The sequence below is a fragment of the Sus scrofa genome, chromosome 8 (genome assembly GCF_000003025.6).
Source record: "Sus scrofa isolate TJ Tabasco breed Duroc chromosome 8, Sscrofa11.1, whole genome shotgun sequence".
NCBI classification, from domain to species: Eukaryota; Metazoa; Chordata; class Mammalia; order Artiodactyla; family Suidae; genus Sus; species Sus scrofa.
Genome location: NC_010450.4, coordinates 42,309,980 through 42,330,833, shown reverse-complemented (window position 1 = coordinate 42,330,833; position 20,854 = coordinate 42,309,980). Strand labels below are relative to the sequence as shown.

Genomic DNA, 20,854 nt, shown 5'->3' with positions numbered 1-20,854 from the left:
AATTTGTTTTTGTTATCTTTCAGCTCTGTCTTCTCATGACACCCAGGGTTTGATGCCACCAAACCCAGGCATGGAACTTTTCTTACAAACAGCGCTGCTGGGAGAATTTGAAAGCTCACCTGTTGGTACTTTTGATTCAGTTAGAGGCAGTGAAGGTAAGGTGGCATGTGAAGGGCAGGAAGGTTGTTATGATGCACATGCTCCTACTGGGACTTTTATCCGTATGGAAAATGTTACTGCTAAAAGAGATCAACGATCTAAATCAAACTGTGAGAAACTCCACTTTAAGTCAGTACCTTTGGCAGAAAAATATATTTTTGTAAGCAAAGATCCACGTTATTTATTGAAACATAGATCTTCTCTGAAAAGAAATTTGGAAAATCAGGATCATCCTATAGACTGTAGTACAAATGATGATGCAAAACATGAAGGTATGCTTGGACGAAACATTCATACAAACATTTATGAACACCAGAAGTTTCAAAATGGAGGGCAGCCCCCCCAAAGTGATCAAATCGGGAGATCTAATAGCAAGGGTTCATCAATCTTCAACCAACAAATATTTCCTCATTGTTCTGACATCCCTAATGTTGACACTAAAAGGGGGGTCTTGATCCAACCATCATTAATCAATGGGTGTGATAATATAGTTAATATCGACCAACATGCCATGTGTACTAAAGTGAGCAAGGCCTTCAGCAAGAGCTGTGTATTCAGTAATTATAAGAGTATACACACTGGAACAAGAAGTGATGCCTGCATTGAATCTCAGACTAACTTTGACCCAGACTCAAATCTCATGAAATGTCAGGGATCTCAATTTTCAGAGAACCAGTCAATAAGAAATCAACATAGGAATGTCATTTCTCAAAGCTCAGATCTCACAACATTTCAGAGAATTTGCATTCGAGAGAAAGCTTGCCATTTTCGTGAGTGCAGCCAAGTTTTTAGCCAGGCTTCAAGACTTACTCAACATCAGCATCATCCTACCAGGAAGGAAGGATGCAAGTGTGAAGAACATGAGAAAGTCTGTAATCAGTCATTAAATCTGCAAAGAGAAAGGAAAAAGCAAACTGGAGGGAAACCTGACAAATGTGAAGAATCTACATCGTGTTCAGCCTTTACTAGACATCATCTAATTCATACCACAAAGAAGCCTCACAAATGCACAGAATGTGGCAAAGCCTTTAGATGGCCTTCATGTCTTTCTGAGCATCAGAGAATTCATACTGGAGAGAAGCCTTACAAATGTACAGAGTGTGGCAAAGCCTTTAGATGCCGTTCATATCTTTCTGAGCATCAGGGAATTCATACTGCAGAGAAGACGTACAAATGTACAGAATGTGGCAAAGCCTTTCATTGGCATTCATCGTTTACTAAGCATAAGAGGTCTCATAATAGAGAGAAGGCTTACAAATGTACAGAATGTGGCAAAGGATTTAATCAGCATTCTCATCTTACTGAGCATCTGTGGTCTCATACTGGAGAGAGGCCTTACAAATGTACAGAATGTGGCAAAGGCTTTACTCGGAATTCAATTCTTACTGAGCATCTGAGGTCTCATAATGGAGAGAGGCCTTACAAATGTACAGAATGTGGCAAAGGCTTTACTCAGTGTTCATCTCTTACTCGACATCTGAGGTCTCATACTGGAGAGAGGCCTTACAAATGTGCAGAATGTGGCAAAGGCTTTAATCGGCATTCTCGTCTTACTAAGCATCTGAGATTTCATACTGGAGCAAAGCCTTTCAAATGTACGGAATGTAGCAAAGCCTTTAATAGTCAATCTCATCTTACTGAGCACCTGAGATCTCATACTGGAGAGAAGCGTCACAAATGTACAGATTGTGGCAAAACTTTTCGTTATCGTTCTCGTCTTATCGATCATCAGAGCTCTCATACTGGAGAGAAGCCTCACAAATGTACAGAATGTGGCAAAGGCTTTAATCAGCATTCATCTCTTACTCTACATCTGAGTTCTCATACTGGAGAGAAGCCACACAAATGTACAGAATGTGGCAAAGCCTTTACTTGGCATTCATCTCTTACTCGGCATCTGAATTGCCATGCTAAAGAGAAGCCTTATGAATGTACAGAATGTGGCAAGGCCTTTCATCAGAAATATCATCTTACTCAGCATTTGAGATCTCATACTGGAGAGAAGCCATACAAATGTACAGAATGTGGCAAAGCCTTTCATTGGTGTTCTTACCTTACTGAACATCTGAGGTTACATACTGGAGAGAAGCCATACAAATGTACAGAATGTGGCAAAGCCTTTCATTGGCATTCATCTCTTACTCAACATCTGAGGTTTCATACTGGAGAGAGTCTGTACAAATGTACAGAATGTGGCAAAGCCTTTCATTGGCATTCATCACTTACTCAACATCTGAAAACTCATACTGGAGCAAATCTTCACAAATGTACAGAATGTGGTAAAGCCTTCAATTGTCATTCTCGTCTTACTCAGCATCTGCATTCTCATACTGGAGAGAAGCCTTACAAATGTACAGAATGTGGTAAAGGCTTTAACCGGAATTCATCTCTTACTGAGCATCTGAGATCTCATACTGGAGAGAGACCGTACAAATGTGCAGAATGTGGCAAAGGCTTTACTCGGCATTCAGTTCTTACTAAACATCTGAGGTCTCATACTGGAGAGAGGCCATACACATGTACAGAATGTGGCAAAGGCTTTAATCAGCATTCTCATCTAACTAATCATCTGAGATCTCATACTGGAGAGAAGCCTTACAAATGTACAGAATGTGGCAAAGGCTTTAACCAGAATTCATCTCTTACTGTGCATGTGATGTCTCATACTGGAGAGAGGCCTTACAAATGTGCAGAATGTGGCAAAGGCTTTACTCAGCGTTCATCTCTTACTCAACATCTGAGAACTCATACTGGAGCGAAGCCTTTCAAATGTACAGAATGTGGCCAAGCCTTTCGTTGGCATTTATCTCTTAGTCGGCATCAGAGATCTCATTCTGGAGAGAAGTCATAAAAATGTACAGAATGTGACAAAGCCTTTATCAGCAGTCAGGTTTTTATCAGCATTGGTGACCTCACACTGGAGAGAAGTCTTACAAGATGTACAAACTGACAAAACTATTAAGTGGCATACAAGCTTGACTCAACATCAGGGAATTCATACTGGGTAAAAACCATACAAATGTAATCAATGTGGCCAAGCCTTTACATTTTGCCTTTTTTTTTTTTTACGGGCCTCACCTGTGACATAAGGAGCTTCCCAGGCTAGGGGTCTAATCAGAGCTGTATCCACCAGCCTACACCACAGCCACAGCAATGCAAGATCCGAACCAAGTCTGCAACCTACAACACAGCTCACAGCAACACCGGATACTTAACCCACTGAGCAAGGTCAGGGATCAAATGTGTAACCTCATGCTTCCTTGTCAGGTTCGTTGACCACTGAGCCATAATGGGAACTTCTGGCCAAGCCTTTACCTATCAATTGTATCTCATTCAACATCAGAGAGTTCATAGAACAAGGAAGCCTTACAAATATAAAAAATGCGACAGATCCTATAAAGAACATTTAGTCCTTTCTAGACATCAGGAAATACATACTAGGGAAAAACTTGAGAGATGTGGAGAATGTGACAAAGCCCTTCATCAGAGTTTTCACCTGTCTTAACATCAGAAAATGTACAATGGAGGGAAATCTTCCCAGTGTAATATGTGATGAAGGATGTTTCTACTAAGTACACACTTTAGAGAACACCAGAGAGTTCTTACAGGAAGGAAACATTAATGATGTGAAAATTATAGGGGAATGTTTGTTGAAAATCAACTCTAATTCCATAAAGGGAATGCATAGGAGAATGAATTCAGTCAATAACTCTTTGGAAATTGCTCTAACTCAGAATTTAAACAAATAAGCCACATGGAGTTCCCATCGTGGCTCAGGGTTAATGAATCTTACTAGGAACCATGAGGTTGCGGGTTCGATCCCTGGCCTTGCTCAGTGGGTTAATGTTCCGGCATTGCTGTGAGCTGTGGTGTAGGTTGCAGACATGGCTCAGATCCTGCGTTGCTGTGGCTCTGGTGTACGCCAGTGGCTACAGCTCTGATTGGACCCCTAGTCTGGGAATCTCCACATGCCACGGGAGCGGCCCAAGAAATCACAAAAAGACAAAAAATAAATTAAAAAGCCACAGTGGAAACACTAAAAACATCAGTATGGACAAGAGGATTAAGGGGAGGAATGTTTGGGCTGGTATTATTCTCATCAGTGTATCTCTATGGACATTATCTGGGTTTATTAGACAAAAAAAAATGCTTGTAATTCAAATCTCAAATTACTAAATGCTATGCGTTTTATTCCTAGTATGTATGTGAATTTTGTTTCTCATGGTTGTGGCTTCAAAGATAAGAGGAGCCCTTCCACATTAGGTGAGGAATATTTCTATCTAATACTCCATGGAAGTTTAGGGACCCTGTCATATAAATGTGCAAGAAAAACCTAAATGGAGATGGTATGTACGATTGATTTAAAATCACCATTTTTTAGTGTTTTGGAAATCATTCTTTGGAATTATGTAACAAGATCACTCCACAATTGAAATATCTGTTCCAACTGCTTTTTCATGTTAAAAAGATGTCAGTTTGTACAAAATCTGATATATCTTCATAAAAGAAGTAGAACTCATGCATCTCTGTTGACATGTTTGAAATAAAGATGTCGTCACAGTTATTCAAGAAAAATAGAGTTAACTCTTTGCTTAATAGTTATAAAACTAATGTGTATCCGTGTTCACTAAAGAATTCGCCTCTGTTGTGTAAACCCTAGAAATCAAAAGCCTCAGAGCAATGTATTTGAAGGACAAGAATGCTTCTGATTTCTGATATTCTGCATTTTGATCTAGGATCATACAGTGCATTGTGAAAAGTTTCATGTGCATTATTTGTGAAATCAGTATATTTTATTTAATGAAACTGAATGGTTTTTTTAACATGGTAAATTGATGACTAATTAATGAAGTATCACACCACTGGGATGAAACCATCTGACATTACTAAAGGTTTTAGGTGACAGATGGTAACAATAACCTATTTGATTAAAATCTAGGATGACATCTATAATTAACTCCTTTTCCCACTGGCCTCAAAACTCAAATATTTTTTTTGTGTGTGTCATAAGTTGTATATGGTATTTGATTTTTTTAAGGACTGGCATGTCATGATGGTTATAATAAGGATTATCAGTAGGATTGTTGAAAACTTACCTAAACTGTGTCCTGATATTGCTTCATCAGCAGTCATTTGGTGTACCTGGGCAGCCTGCAGGTAACATGAACTGACACACCAGCCATTCCTGTGAGCATATGCACTAGAAAAAAGCTGCAAACTCAGAAGCAAATGCAAGTTCTTCCTCTGTCTCCCTAGCAGCCCTTGTGATCCACAGACTTCCAGACAAATTCTGGTTCCTCTTTTCATGGGTGCCTTCAATAAGACTCCTCAGAGTATGAAAATCCTACTCATTTGGGTTTTCATTCAACAATATGCACTTGTACCAGGAAGCCCCCCACATTTCAATCATTGTCCCTGATAAATGCATGCACCAAATTACTGCCGCTACCTCACCCTGCATCTTGCTTTGGGCTTCAGACATGGACCAGCTATTGAATATTTTAGGAAATTTGAGTCCTAAACTCATCTACTTTTATTTCTGTTGTTGAACCTGTGCTCCCCATGCATTTGTGGGTGTTCATTTTAAAGATGTTAATTTGGCAAAGTCACAAGAACAATGAACATCCAGACTTTGAAATTCTGAGACAATATTTCTATTTGACCCATCTTATTTTCATGGTTTTGTATACAGGGAATGCCATATGGAGATATATGGAGATAGAAGTAAGAAGACTACAAAGGAAGAGGGTGTGTGTACACACTTTAAAAAGAATGTAGACATATTGGATCACAATTTTGTCTACATTAAATTGAATAGATTATTTTCACATCTCTTGAGACCTGGTGGGAGATGCTTCCCATGCAGATCCTGTCTTTTTTGCTTGCCTATTCATCATGGAAATGATTGACTTTTTTATTTGTTAAAATTCATGAACCATTTCATTTAGGATATGCGCAGGCATTTGCAGAATGGTTTTCATTAAATGTAATGATATACAGAAATTACTTTGAAGATGAGAGTAATCTCTTTGTGAGTGTATTACGTAGATTTTCAATGAATTCTGCCTTGTATTTGAGAGGAAGAGTAGGAAAACTTTGCTTCACTTATTGTTTCTTCCTTTTCTTTTTTTAAAACTTGATGTTTTATAGAAGTAGACATACAATGTGATAATTCTTGTACTACAGGGACTCATTTATACATATACATATGTCCACTCTTTTTCAGATTATTTCTCAGGTTATCACAGATTATTGAGAAGAGTTCCCTGTGCTATACAGCAGGTCCCTACAAACCATCCATTCCTATATCAGTGGCAAAGCCCACATCCATCCCTCTCTTGCACCTTTCTCATTGTTAACCCTAAGTTTCTTTAGATTATTGCATTTCTAAGGCTTAGATCAGTGGCAGTGTGATGGAGGGAGAATGTGCCTGAAACCAACATTGTGAAGACATCTTTAAAATGTCACATGGTGGAGTCAATTTGGGAGAAGAAGCTGCCTTCTGGGCAGTGTATAGACTGGTCAGCAAAGCGTGTGCTCTAAGTTTCACAGAAAACTACTGCCAGTTATGTAACTGCAACATTAATTATATCTCCTTTAAATGAACAACCTTCCAAGGAAGCTGACCCACCAGTGGCAGGGTCCTTTCTCACTTTCTCTTAACAGTGACTGGGATGGTTTGTCATGAGTCCTGGGTTCTGGACCAGGGGATCCCCTAGATGGAGAAGAAGTTCACCAGTCAGAGGCAGTAAACTTTTCATTTGCAAAGTTTCTTGTCTAGATGGTCCCCAATTTTTCACAGCCCTTTTTGTCTTTTGACACATCTTGACTGGATTAGGAGGAAAGTGCCTTCAGTGGTGCTCATTGCTCTGATGAGATTTGGTTGAAGATTGTGCTGCCATTTAGCATTGATGTAAAGATATATGATAATGTGTCCTTTTCTATAGTTAATGTTTTATGTTCACTTATACCACGAAGTAGCTGATGCATATTTATAGAAAAGAGTGTCTATTTGGTATTATGTACACAGGGAATAGGTTGATGTTCACAGTTGATAAAAGGACTGAGAAAACATAAGGTACTTTCTCTTTTTTTACTTCTCTGGAACTTTCTTGATGGGCAGATTTCTGTTCTCTCATAATGCCCATATGGTTGCCACACTGCCAAGCATCAAATCATGTTGCATGCAGCAAAAAGGAGGGTGTGTGAATCTGATAGAATATGGGAGTTATCATTGTTTTAATTTTGCAATTGTAGTTGATATGCAATGTTCTTTCAATTTCTGCTTACAGCCAAGTGACCCAGTCCTACACACACACACACACACACACACACACATTCTTTTTTTGTAATACTGTCTTCCATCATGTTCTAACCCAAGTGACTGTACACAGTTTCCTGTGCTGTACAGTAGGATCCTCTTACCCAACTGTTTGAAATGTAATAGTTGGCATCTACCAACTCCAAACTCCCCATTCAACCTCTTCTGTCCCTCCTTCCCCTGGCAAACACAAGTCTGCTCTCCATGCCCATGATCTTTTTCTGTTTTGTAGATAGGATCATGTGTGTGATATTTTAGATTGCAAATAGAAGTTATATCATGTTGTATTTGTCTTTCTCTTTCTGATTTACTTCACTTAGTACGAATCTCTAGTTCCATCCACGATGCTTCAAATGGTATTACATTGTGTATTTATTGCTCAGTAGTATTCCATTGTGTGTGTGTGTGTATGTGTGTGTACCACATCTTCTTAATCCATTCATATGTCAGTGGACATTTGGGTTTTTTCCATGTCTTGGCTTTTGTGACTAGTGTTGTGATGAATATATAGTTGTGTGTATCTTTTTAAACGAATGTTTTCTCTGGATATATGTCCAGGAGTGGGAGTTTTGGGACATTGGGTAGTTCTAAACTTAGTTTTCTAAGGAACCTCCATACATTTTCCATACTGGTTGTACCAATTTACATTCCCACCAACAGTGTAGGAGGACTCCCTTTTCTTCACATCCTCTACAGCATTTGTTTTTTGTTGACATGTTAATGGCCATTCTAACTACTATAAAGTATCATAACATTGTAGTTTTGATTTGCATTTCTCTAATAATTAGTGATGCTGAGCATTTTTCCTGTGCCTGCTGGTGATGTGTATGTCCTATTTGGAGAAATGTCATATAGGTCTTTGTCCAATTTTTAATTGGGTTGTTTGTTGTTGTGGAGTTTTATGAGTTGCTTGTATATTTTGGAGATAAAACATTTGTCAGGTGACTCTTTTGCAAAGGTTTTCTCCTGCTCTGTGGGTTGTCTTTTCCTTTTTTTAGTGGTGTCCTGTGGTGTGCAAAAGCTTTTGAGTTTAATTAGTTTCTCATTGGTTTATTTTTGTTTTTATTGTCATTATTCTAAGAGGTGAATCAAACAAGCTGTTGTGTCAGATTCAGTGCAATACCTATCAAATTACCAAGGACATTTTTCACAGAACTCAAACAAAATATCTTAAAGTTTGTTTGGAAGCACAAAAGACCCAGAATAGCCAAAGACATCCTGAAAAAGAAAAATGGAGCTGGAAGTATCAGTTGCCCAGACATCAAACTATACTACAAAGCAACAGACATCAAAACCGTATGGTACTGGCACAAAGACAGAAATATACATCAGTGGAGCAAGATAGAAAGCTCAGAATTCAACCCATGCACCTACAGCCAACTAAACTATGACAAAGGAGGCAAGAATATCCATTGGAGAAAGAACAGCTTGTTCAATAAGTGGCTCTGGAAAAACTAGACAGCAACATGGAAAAGAATGAAATAGAACACTCCCTAACACCATACACAAAAATAAACTCCGAATGGGTTAAAGACCTAGATATAAGACCAGACACTATAAAACTCTAAGAGGAAAACATAGGCCAAACACTCTCTGAGATAAACAGCAGCAACATCTTCTCAGATCCACCTCTCAGAGTATTGACAATAAAAACAAATATAAATTGGACCTAATCAAACTTCAAAGTATATGCACAGCAAAGGAAACCCTAAACAAAATGAAAAGACAACCCACAGAATGGGAGAAAATCTTTGCAAGTGATTCAGCTGACAAGGGATTTATCTCCAAAATTTATAAACACCTTTTCAGCTCCATACCAAAAAACAAACAACCCCATCAAAAAATGGGCAGAAGATCTAAACAGACAATTCTCCAAAGAAGACATGCAGATGGCCAAAAAACATATGAAAACATGTTCAACATCACTCATTACAAGAGAAATGCAAATCAAAACCACTATGTGGTACCTGCTTACACCAGCCAGAATGGCCATCATCAAAAAGTCTACAAACAGTAAGTGCTGGAGAGGGTGTGCAACAAATGGAACTCTAGTACACAGTTGGTGGGATTGTAAATTGCTGCGACCACCGTGGAAAGCAGTATGGAGATTCCTCAGAAAATGAAAAATAGAACTACCATTTGATCCAGCAATCCCACTCCTGGGCATCTATCCAGATAAAGCCACGACTCACAGGGACACATGTACTCTGATGTTCATTGCAGCACTATTTGCAATAGCCAAGACATGGAAGCAACCTAAATGTCCATCGACAGAGGAGTGGATTGAGAAGATGTGGTACATATACACAATGGAATATTATTCAGCCATTAAAATGAATGAAATACCGGCATTTGTAGCAACATGGATGGATCTAGAAATTATCATGCTAAGTGATGTCAGCCATACAATGAGACACCAACATCAAATGCTTTCACTGACATGTGGAAATTGAAAAAAGCACAGATGGAACTTCTTTGCAGAACAGATGCTGACTCATAGACATTGAAAAACTTATGGTCTCCAGAGGAGACATTTTAGGGGTGAGGGGATGTGCAGGGGTTATGGGATGAAAATCTTGTAAGATTCAATTGTTATGATCATTATATAACTACAGATGTGATAAATTCATTTGAGTATTAAAAAAAGAACAAATATTGTTAAGAAAACACCAACAAAATCCAAGATGTTGTGATTTATGTCAATGAGAACTCTGCCTCTGTTTTCCTCTAGGAGTTTTATAGTTTCTGGCCTTAAATGTATATGTTTAATATTTTGACATTTTTTATATGGTGTTAGAGAATACTCTAATTGCTCCCTGACTGTTGAGCTGGAGAACATGTACTTCTGGTGGTCTCTCTCCTGACCTGGCTGCAGGCAGGGAGGGTCTCTATAGATCAGAAAGTGTACCAATGGGCCTCCCATAGCCTCCTTGGCATGGAAGGAGTGCCACTGGCATGGGCCCTGCAGGGTCACTGGCAGGAGCCTTGGAGCTTGAGCTTTTCTCCAGCCAGGGAGCCTACAGATCCCACAGGAAAATGTGTTCTGGTGGCCCCTTTGGGACTCCCCTGGCATGGAATGGAATGGGTGCCCCTAGTGCAGGCCCCCCACAGGACCACTGAGCAGAACCATGGAGCTCGTGCATTTCCCAGTCAGGCACTTTGCAGCTCCTGCAAGGATCGTGCACTGATGGCCCTCTAGGGGTTCTTTTGGCATGGAATTTGCACCATCAGAGTAGGAGCCACTGGCAGGAGCAGCATAGCTTGTGTCATCCCCCTCCACCACCAGGTTGGTACTCTTCCTGCTCTTGAGTTCTCTGTAGCCCTAAGGATGAGGCTGCTCACCATCTGTTGCTAGGCAGCCACTCCTTCTCTCCAGTACCCCAAATGATGGCACCTAGTCTAATCCTGATGGGGTTGCCTCAGCTTGCACCCTCCAAAGTGGTCCCCCTATACTTAAGTTCCTTCAGGCTGTTTCTGCATGGCCAACCCTCACCTCTCTTTGTGTCTAACCTCTAAGGCCAGAATTTTAGTTCCTGACACTTGCACCGCTGTACAGTTGCCACTGTAGCACTGATGGTTTGTGGATTGTTTCCATTTCAGCTGCTTCACACCAATTGCTCTGTTCTCCTCCAGTACTCTAAAGTTCCTCCTCTGTCCAGGCAGACCTCCTTGCTGGTGTTGGAGCTTCCCAGGGTGCAGGGTCTTTTCCTCTTTCCAACTCCCTCCTAGGGGTGGCTGTCCTGTCTCCCTTCTCTCCCCTCTCTCTTTTTCTTCTTTCTTTTGTCCTTTATGGTTTCATGAAGGGTTTCTTGCCCTATCCTAATCCTGAGATCTTTGTCACGTGTTTGGCAAATTTTCTGTGTGAAGAGTTCCATATGTAGGAGTTCCCATTGTGGTGCAGTGGGTAACAAATCTGACTAGGAACCATGAGGTTGTGAGTTTGGTCCTGGGCCTTACTCAGTGGGTTAAGGATCGTCCGATGTTGCTGTGAGCTGTGGTATAGATTTCAGACGTGGCTCGGATCCCACGTTCCTGTGGGTCTGGCATAGGCTGGTGACTACAGCTCAGATTAGACCCCCAGCCTGTGAACCACCATATGCTATGGGAGCAGCCCTATAAAAGGCAAAAGGACCAAAAAAAAGTGTTCCCCTTTCAGATATATTCTCAATGTATTTCTGGGAATAGGTGAGCCACATGTCCTACTCATCCACCATCCTCCTCCAGACTCTTTTTTTTTTTTTTTCCTTTTTTGAACTTTGACTATATTTTGCCACTCCCTTCTGGCCTGCAGCTTTTCTGTAGAGAAATAAGCTGAAAGCCTTATGGGGGTTCCCTTGTAATTAATGCTTTGCTTTTCTCGTTCTGCCTTTAGAAGCCTTTGTTTATCTTTCACTTTTGCTGTTTTAAAAAAGAATATGTCTTGATGCAGGTCTGTTTGGGTTCGTCTTCTTAGGGACACTCTGTGCCTCATGTGCCTGGATATCTGTTTCCTTTCTTATGTTTGGGAAGATTTTAGGCTTCAAGTACATTTTCAACACCCTTTTGACTCTCCTCAACTTCTGCCATCCTTGCTTTGCATGGTTTGACACATTCATTATATATAATCCCCAAGATCACCTGTATTGTTTTCTTTTCTTCCTCCTCTTCCTCCGCCTCCCCTGTTCATTTGGCTCTCTGTCTGCTGCCATGGTTGAGTAATTTCCATTATTCTGTCTTCCAAGTTACTTATTTGTTCCTTCACGTTATTCATTCTGCTTTTCATTGCCTTTAACTCTGCTTTTATCATGGCAATGGAGTTTTCTAATTTTTCTTGGCTCCTCCTTATACTTTCTAATTCCTTTTTTACAGTAATTCTCCTTTCTGTTGCTGGCCTTTCTTAATTGCTTCAGTATTTTCTTTACCTCCTTTTTGAACTGAATGTGTATTAGGTGGTCTCATTGTTTGCTCCTTCAGGGATGTTCTATTCGTTTAATTGGGATTGCTGCTTCTGCCTCTTCATTTGACTTATTTTCTCTTACACCAGATATGTGGAGATTTTCTTGTCCTTTAGGAAGGCTGATTTCTTCTCTCAGTGTTCAAGAAATGTACTGTGAGAATTGTTCTACACGTAGATTTTTTTTAATATATATTTTTGGAGAAGGTGGTATCCACCTTCTATACCTCTGCCATCTTCTGCTGATCTCCCTTCCTTTCCTCTTTTGGTCTCATCTCTTGATTTGATGACTACCTTTTATTTAATGTTTGGAATCCTTTATCTTTTTTTGCTTTCTATCTATGATGGATTTTTGCTCTGTGATTACCATGAGGTTGCAATATAGCAGTCTATATACATATATGAATGTTTATACAAGCTAATCACTTAAATTTCAAATGTCCCACATTTATACTCTTCTCTCGTGATTACTGTTTTTGATATCATATTTGTGGATGTTTGTAAGTTTGCCTTTACCACTGAGAAAATTTCATAATTTTCTATTTCATAATTTTCCTGTTTCTGCCTGTGTCCTTTTCCACTTAGAGGAGTTCTTTTACCATTTGCTTTAAAACTAGCTTGGTTTGTTGAGTTCCCATGGTGGTGCAGTCATTAATGAATCTGACTAGGAACCATGAGGTTGCAGGTTTGATCCCTGGCTTTGCATGGGTTAAGGACATGGCATTGCCATGAGCTGTGTTTTAGTTTGCAGACATGGCTCAGATCCTGTGTTGCTGTGGCTCTGGTGTAGGCTGGTGGCTACAGCTCCGAATTGACCCCTAGCCCTGGAACCTCTATATGCAATGGGAGCTGCCCTAGAAAATGCAAAAAGGTAAAATATAAGTAAATAAATAAAAATAATAAACTAAAAGTAGTTTGGTGTGTAGATTTCTTGTTTTGTTTATCTGTAAAATATTTAATTTCTCCATGAAATATGGATCAGTGCCTAGCTGGGTACTGTATTTCAATTTTAAGCTTTTTTCCCCTTTCATCAATTTAAATATCTTCTCGCACTCCCTTCTCTTGTGCAAAATGTCTTCTGAAAAATCAGAGGATAGCCTCATGGGAATTCCTTTGTATTTATTTATTGCTTTTCCTTAGTTATTTTTAACATTTTATCTATCTTTAATTTTTCTTCTATTTGATTCCTATGTGTCTCAGCATGTTCCTCCTTTGGTTAATCCTGTATGGGACTCTGCACTTTCTGGATTTCAGTGACCATTTCCTATCCCATGTTAGGCAAGTTGAGCTACTATCTCTTTAAATAAGCTCTCAGGCCCTTTCCATCATCTCCTTCAGACACCCCTATAATGCAGATGCTCTTATGTTTGACATTGCCCTAGATATCTCTGGGGCTTTCATTCTTTTTTCATTCGTTTCCTTTCATTCTTTTTTCTTTATTGTGTTTCATGGCACTGATCTCTACCACTCAGTCTTCCAGATCACTGATGTACTCTTCTGTTTAATTTATTCTGCTATTGATTCCTTGTGCTATATTTTTCATTTCAGTTATTATATTCTTCAGCTGTTTTTTTGTTTCATTAGGTTTTCTAACTTTTTGCGAAAAGCTTCTTGTACCTTCATGCTCTGTCCATATGCTCTTTTCCTGAGTTCCTGGATCACCTTTAGAATCTTTACTCTGACTCTTGTGTAGATTGCATATGTCCACTTCACTTAGTTCCTCTGAGGTTTTATCTTGTTCCTTCACCTGGAGTATATTCTTTGCCATCTTCTTTTGTTTAAACTTCTATTTGTATTTTATGTATGCAGTAGACTTTTTATGTCTCTGACCTTGGAAAAGTAGTCCTCTGTATGGGATGTTGTCTGTGTGCCAGTAGTACACTCCCCTCTCATCACCAAATGGTAAGGGACCATCCAGTCCCATGATAGGTTCTGCCTGTGCTTATGGACCCAGTTCTGTAGACTGCAGTATATTATCTCACTTCTGATGTCTGTGTATTTATGGGTGAGGCTGGTCTGGAGGCTTGTGAAGGTTTCCTTGTTTAAGGGGCTATTGCCTGCCCACTGGTGGATGAAGCAGTTCTTGGCTCTACATTGTGCAGCACACTTTCTTGGGACATTTCTGGAGGTGACTGTGTGCTTGGATTCCACATTGCTGTGTCTTTGGTTTAGGCTGGGATTTACAGTTCTGATTTGACCCCTAGCCTGGGTACCTCCATATTTTGCAGTGTGTGTGGCCCTGAAACAACCAAAAAACAAAACAAACAAACAAATAAACAAAAACAAAATCCCCAAAAATCTCAAAACACAAAAGAAAACTTATTTAGAAAAAGGTATCACAGACCTGTGCAAACCACCATGCCATTAGCCATTACACCCCCACTGTCAATCTACTCCATGTTAAAAAGTCAATGCTTAAATTATACTAACAGCTCTCAATAAGTACAAAGAAAGCCTGTTTCTCCCCAATACTCCAAGCTAGTCATTAAGATCTTAAACTCCAGAATCAGACTTCACAAGTTCAAATACTGGCTGTATCACTTTTTTAAAAAAAATTTTTACCAGAGTTGATTTACAGTGTTCCATCAATTTCTGCTGTACAGTGAAGTAGCTGTATCACATATAGGCTGTATAACTTTAGATATGTTGCTTAATGAACCTCTTTTACCTCAGGTTCCTTATGTGTCGATGAGGATAAGACTACCTATTTCAGGCCAGTACTATGAAGTATATAGAAAGCACTCAGGACAGGGCAGGCACAAAATACACACTTGATCCATGCAGAACAGTACTGTTCCACTTTTAATATTTCAAAGTGTCTAATAAAAACTATACCTGTGATAAGACAGCACAAGGTTCCTAAAATATTTTTTTACCTTTGTCTGAAGTGATACTAACTCAGCTCAGAAATACCAGTAGTATTCATTCTGGTTAGAGACATATACGCAGTGTAGAGCCCAAATGTAGGCAGAGAACAGAATCATAGAATTCTGGGCCCAACAGGGCATCTATCCAGAGAGAAACATGACTTGCAAAGACACATGTACTCCAGTGTTCATTGCAGCACTATATAAAATAGCCAAATCATGGAAACAACCTAAACGTCCATCGACAGTGGAGTGGATCAAGAAGATGTGGTACATATCCACAATGGAATATTATTCGGCCATTAAGAAGGACAAAATACCAGCATTTTTAGCAACAGGGATGAACTTAGAAACTATCATGCTGAGTGAAGTCAGCCATACAATGAGACACCAATATCAAATGCTTTCACTGACATGTGGAACTTGAAAAAAGCACAGATTGAACTTCTTTGCAGAACAGATGCTGACTCACAGATACTGAAAAAACTTATGGTCTCCAGAGAAGACAGGTTGGGGGGTGGGGGTATGTGTTTGTGCTGTGGGATGGTATTCCTGTGAAATTATATTTTTATGATCATTATACAAATACAGATGTGGTTAAAAAAATAAAATAAATCTAAAAAAAAAAAACTTTATGTACTGACAACTTTATATGCATATATCTCCAGCCTAAACATCATTCCTAAATGCATGTCCAACTGCCTCCCTAAGGTCTCTACATGGTGCATAACTGATATCTGGAGTTTGACACAATTAAACTTGAACTTCTGATTTTACTCATCCCCCACAATGGATTCCCCTACATACTCTGTTTCATTACTTACTAAGACTGAAAACAGTGGGGTCTTCTGTAACTCTTCTTCTCTCATGCACCACAGACCAATCAGTGGTTCTACATCCTAACCCCATCCCTCTTACCATGACTATGAGCTACCCTCTTGATTTGAGCCACCATCATTTCTTGCCCAGTTGACTGCAGCAGACTCCTCATTGATCTCCTGGCTTTTCCTCTTATTCCTTCCAGCTGATTCTCAATACAAGCCAGAGTGATCTTTTGAAAATGTAGATCATATCGCTATTCTGTCAAAACTCTGCCACAGCTCCTAATTGCTCTCAACTAAGGCCAGAGTTACTAGCTTTGAATAGGATCCGACCCCAGTCATCTCTCTAACCACATCTGCTATTCTTGCTCTCACTCCCTCTTCCTGCACCCTGGTCTCCCTGTTGTTCCCTGGGCATATGAGTCATGGCCCTATCTTAGAGCCTCTGCACTGGCTATTCCCTCTGTATAGACTGCTCTTCCCCCAGAAAGACACATGATTTACTGCTATGTCCAGCACTGCAGGTAAATGGGGAATCCTGGAAGAGGGATGGCACTGAATAACAGAACACATAGTACTACTTACCTTTAGAAACTGGAGACCAGGAGGCACTCTGTTCCACAGAACAAAGGCCCTAGGATTTAGCCCACCTGATTTTTTTGAAGGATGGTGATGGGATTACCACTAATGGGATCAAGGAAGGTTGCAAGCTTGGTGGGTAGGAATAGGCAGGGGCAATAATGAGATTATCACCTTGGTAACTTCAAAGGGGATATCCTTAGGGCATAGTGCAGCTGTTTATTGAATAACATGGTTAATGCAAAAGCCTTCATCTTGTCTTTGAAGGAGACTCTGTACTTTAGAACTCTGAGTCCATAGATAGTTGCCTTCTGCAGAGTTCTGCTGTTCCGTGGTCTCCCCCCTTTTTGTTGCATAAGGATGGTCATTGTTAATTTTGATTGGAGGCTGTTCACTCGGTTTCTATGGACCAATCCATGATTCTGCAGACCATGTCTGCAGCAGGTCTCCAAGGTGAACAGTCACATTCAGGGGGTGGGGTCTGTCTCCATCATCCTGGGAACCTATTATTCCAGCCCTTTTTAAAATATGGGGTAGGGGCAATGGTCTTTTCTTCTGCAGCTACTTCCTGGTGGTTGAGGCCAGGGGGGAGTACTGCTGGCTGGACATGGTAGGTTCCTACTATGGAAGATGGGAAGAAAAGGAAAATGAGATTGAACAGAGGTTTGGAATTTAGGTTCCTACTCGTACTGTTGAAGGAGGAGTGTAGTTTTAAATAACGGGGGCTCTTGGTCCTTATACATGTTGTCTCCCTTCTGTTATTATAAGAGGAGCCCTTGAAAAGGTAAGGTTGCAGCTGCCAGCTGATGTCGCTCTGAGAACAGCTCATGGCATCAAGTCTGACAGGGCACATAAACCTTAAGTTTTTAGCAGTATAGACTTATGTAAAATTACTCCCATAATATGTCCTTGCATTACCTTGGGTATCTGACCCACAGCTGCTCCATTTTGCCTTTTCTCTCTAATGGCCAATGAAGATGAGGGTTTCAGTTTTTCTAGATATGAGAAGATGCAAGAATTGGGGCCAATAAAAATCCTTATCTAAAATCTAACTATCTGAAGGCCTGTTCTGTCAGTGTTCCCAGAGCACAGAGTGTCTCACTCCTGGGTTCCACGCTGAGCTCTGCTAGGGGGTGCTGTGAGTTGGCAGCTGCAATGGCTCATGTTTTACTCCATGGAGAGGCTGATGGCAAGTGTCAGTCTTCAGTTCACAGTGCTTGCCCATGGCCATATATTTGACCATACTTTGGGGAGGCATATCATGACCATTTTGTTGTCCCACAGCACTGGGAATGAATATTCCTAGATCTGGTAAAGATTTTGCTGACAGGCAACTCAGTGTACTATTACTGGATTAGGCCTTATTAACAGTAGTCAAAAGCCTCTGGACCACCTATCTTCCCTGTCTATTTTGGTCCAGGAACATATTTCTTCTTGCTGCATTTTCCCATATCTAGAGATCACTGAGCTCACATAGAACTGCATATCATCATTGTATCAGAGGCTCAGCTACAAATGCAGCAGTGCAAGAAATAGCAATTTTGTGAAAACAGTTAATAAAATATAGATAGCAATATTAGTGGACTCATGATCAAAAATTTAAGTTAAGACTTTTCGTCCTGTTAACATTAGATGAAAATATATTTATGGTCTGGGTAAGAGCATGTTTTTGGGTTTTGTTTTGTTTTGTCTTTTTGCCTTTTGTAGGGCTGCTCCCATGGCATATGGAGATTCCCAGGCTGCACTAATTTATATGCCTACCAACAGTGTATGAGTGTTCTCTTTTTCTACCCCTTTTCCTCTATTTATTGTTTGTGGACATTTTGAAGAGAGCCATTCTGACAGGTGGGAAGTGATACGTTCATGGTGGCTTTGATGTACATTTCTCTGATAGTGATGCTGAATATCTTTTTGTGTGCTGTTGGCCATCTGTACATCTTCTTTGAAAAAATGTTGGTTTGGGTCTTCGGCCCATTTTTCCATTGGGTTGTTTGTTTTTTCAGCATTGACTTTTATGAGTTGTTTGTATATTTTGGATATGAACACCTTGTTGCTTGAGTCATCAGCAGATATTTTCCGGAGCCACTATTATATATTGGTTGGCACTTTTTCTATATTTCCATAGATCGAGTATATTGGCTTCATCCTTTTTCCCCCTGGTTTATCTGCCAGATGTCTTGACTGGTGATTTCCATTATTCTCTTTCAGATCCCTTATTGGTTCTGTGTCATTTAGCCTGCTATTCATTGCTTCTAGATTGCTTTTTATCCCAGCAGTTTTGTTTTTTTTTTTCTGGTCTTTTTGCTATTTCTTGGGCTGCTCTCATGGGATATGGAGGTTCCCAGGCTAGGAGCCTACACCAGAGCCACAGCAATGCAGGATCCAAGCCGCATCTGCAACCCACACCAGAGTTCACAGCAATGCTGGATCCTTAACCTGCTGAGCAAGGGCAGGGAGAGAATCTGCAACCTCATGGTTCCTAGTTGGATTCGTTAACCACTGTGGCATGATGAGAACTTTCCCAGTTTGTCTGTTTTTGACTCATTCATCTTTCTAGTTTCCAGTGCCTTGTTACACTGACCAGTGTTTCTATCAGTAATTTTTTCTTAATTAGCATTTTTATTTTAAAATATTAATTATAGTTGATTTACAGTATTCTGTCTATTTCTGCTGTACAGCAAAGTGACACAGTTATACATGTATAAACATTCTTGTTCTCACATGATCCTCCAAAATGTTCTAGTGACCAGTGAAGTCCTATACAGCAGGACCTCATTGCTTATTCACACTCCAAATCCAATAGTTGCATCAAAAAACCCTGAACTCCCAGTCCATCCCAATGCCTCCCCCAATCCTTGGGGAATCACAAATCAGTTTTCCATGTCCATGAGTTTGTTCTTTTCTATAGATTGCTTCATATATGCCATAGATTAGATTGTAGGTAGAAGTGATATCATATGGTATTGGTCTTTTGGGTTGCTGCAAATGACATTATTTTGTTCTTCTTCTGGCTGAGTAATACTCCATTATGTAAACGTGCCATTACTCTAGGAGGTAGATCCAAAAAAAAGATATTTCTGCGATTTCCTCCACTGTGTGTTCTTGCCTCCTTGGTTAAAAGTACATTGTCCAAAAGTATGTGAGTTTAATTCTGCATATTCTATCCTATTCCCCTGATCTATACTACCATTTTTGGCCCATGCCATACTATTTGGATTGCTGTAGCTTTGAAGTATAACTTGAGATCATGAAGCATGATTCCACCATCTCCATTTTACATTCTCAGTATGGCTTTGTTTTTGTTTTTGTTTTTGTTTTTGTGGGAGGGGGGATGTTTTTGTGTTGCCACACATACTTTTTTTGTGTAGTGATCTAATTTCATTCTTTTACATATGGCCGTCCAGTTTTCCCAGCACCACTTACTTAAAGGTCTGTCTTTTCGCCAGTGTATATTCTTGCCTCCTTTGTCATAGATTAGTTGATTGAAGGTGTGTGGATTTAATTCAAGGCTTTCTATCCTGTTCCAGGGATCTATGTATCTGTCTTTATGCCAGTACTATAGAGTTTTGATGACTGTAGCTCTGTAGGATATTTTGAAGACTAGGGGCCTGATTCCTTCAGCTCCATTTTTATTTTTCAGGATGTCTTTGGTTATTCTGCGTCTTTTGTGCTTCCAACAAACTTTAAAATATTTTGTTTGAGTTCTGTGAAAACTGTCCTTGGTAATTTTATAGAGACTGCATTGACTCTGTACATCACTTTGGGCAGTATAGTCATTTTGATACTATTGACACTTCCAATCCAAGAGCATGGTTTGTCTTTCCATTTGTTTGTGTCATCTTTGATTTCTGTAATCAGCATCTTATACTTTTCAGAGTACAGGTCTTTTGTCTCTTTAGGTAGGTTTATTCCTAGGTGTTTTATTCTTTTCAATGTGATGGTAAATGGGATTGCTTCCCTAATTTCTCTTTCTGATGTTTCATTGTTAGGATATAGAAATGCAGTTGATTTCTGTGTATTAATTTTATATCCTGTGACTTTGACCAATTCGTGGATGGGCTCTAACATTTTGCTGGTAGAGTCTTTATGATACTCTAGGTATAGGATTACGTCATTTGCAAATGGTGCTAGTTTCCCTTCTTCCTTTCCAATTTGGATTCCTTTTATTTCTTTT

At 39.8% G+C, this 20,854-nt stretch overlaps 2 protein-coding genes across 10 annotated transcripts in view; one reads left to right on the top strand and one right to left on the bottom strand.

Moving 5' to 3' along the window:
* LOC110262090 (zinc finger protein 493-like) overlaps nucleotides 1-6,180 on the top strand; it is a 60,255-nt gene extending 54,075 nt beyond the window's left edge. For all 9 annotated transcript variants that reach the window (XM_021101271.1, XM_021101274.1, XM_021101272.1 and 6 more), the window contains one exon: nucleotides 24-6,180. In XM_021101271.1, coding sequence (XP_020956930.1) covers nucleotides 24-3,010 — 2,987 coding nt within the window. In that variant the 3' untranslated portion in view covers nucleotides 3,011-6,180. The remainder of the gene's footprint in view (nucleotides 1-23) is intronic.
* LOC100526059 (zinc finger protein 11-like) overlaps nucleotides 1-20,854 on the bottom strand; it is a 387,036-nt gene that overhangs the window by 186,074 nt on the left and 180,108 nt on the right. The window lies entirely within an intron of this gene.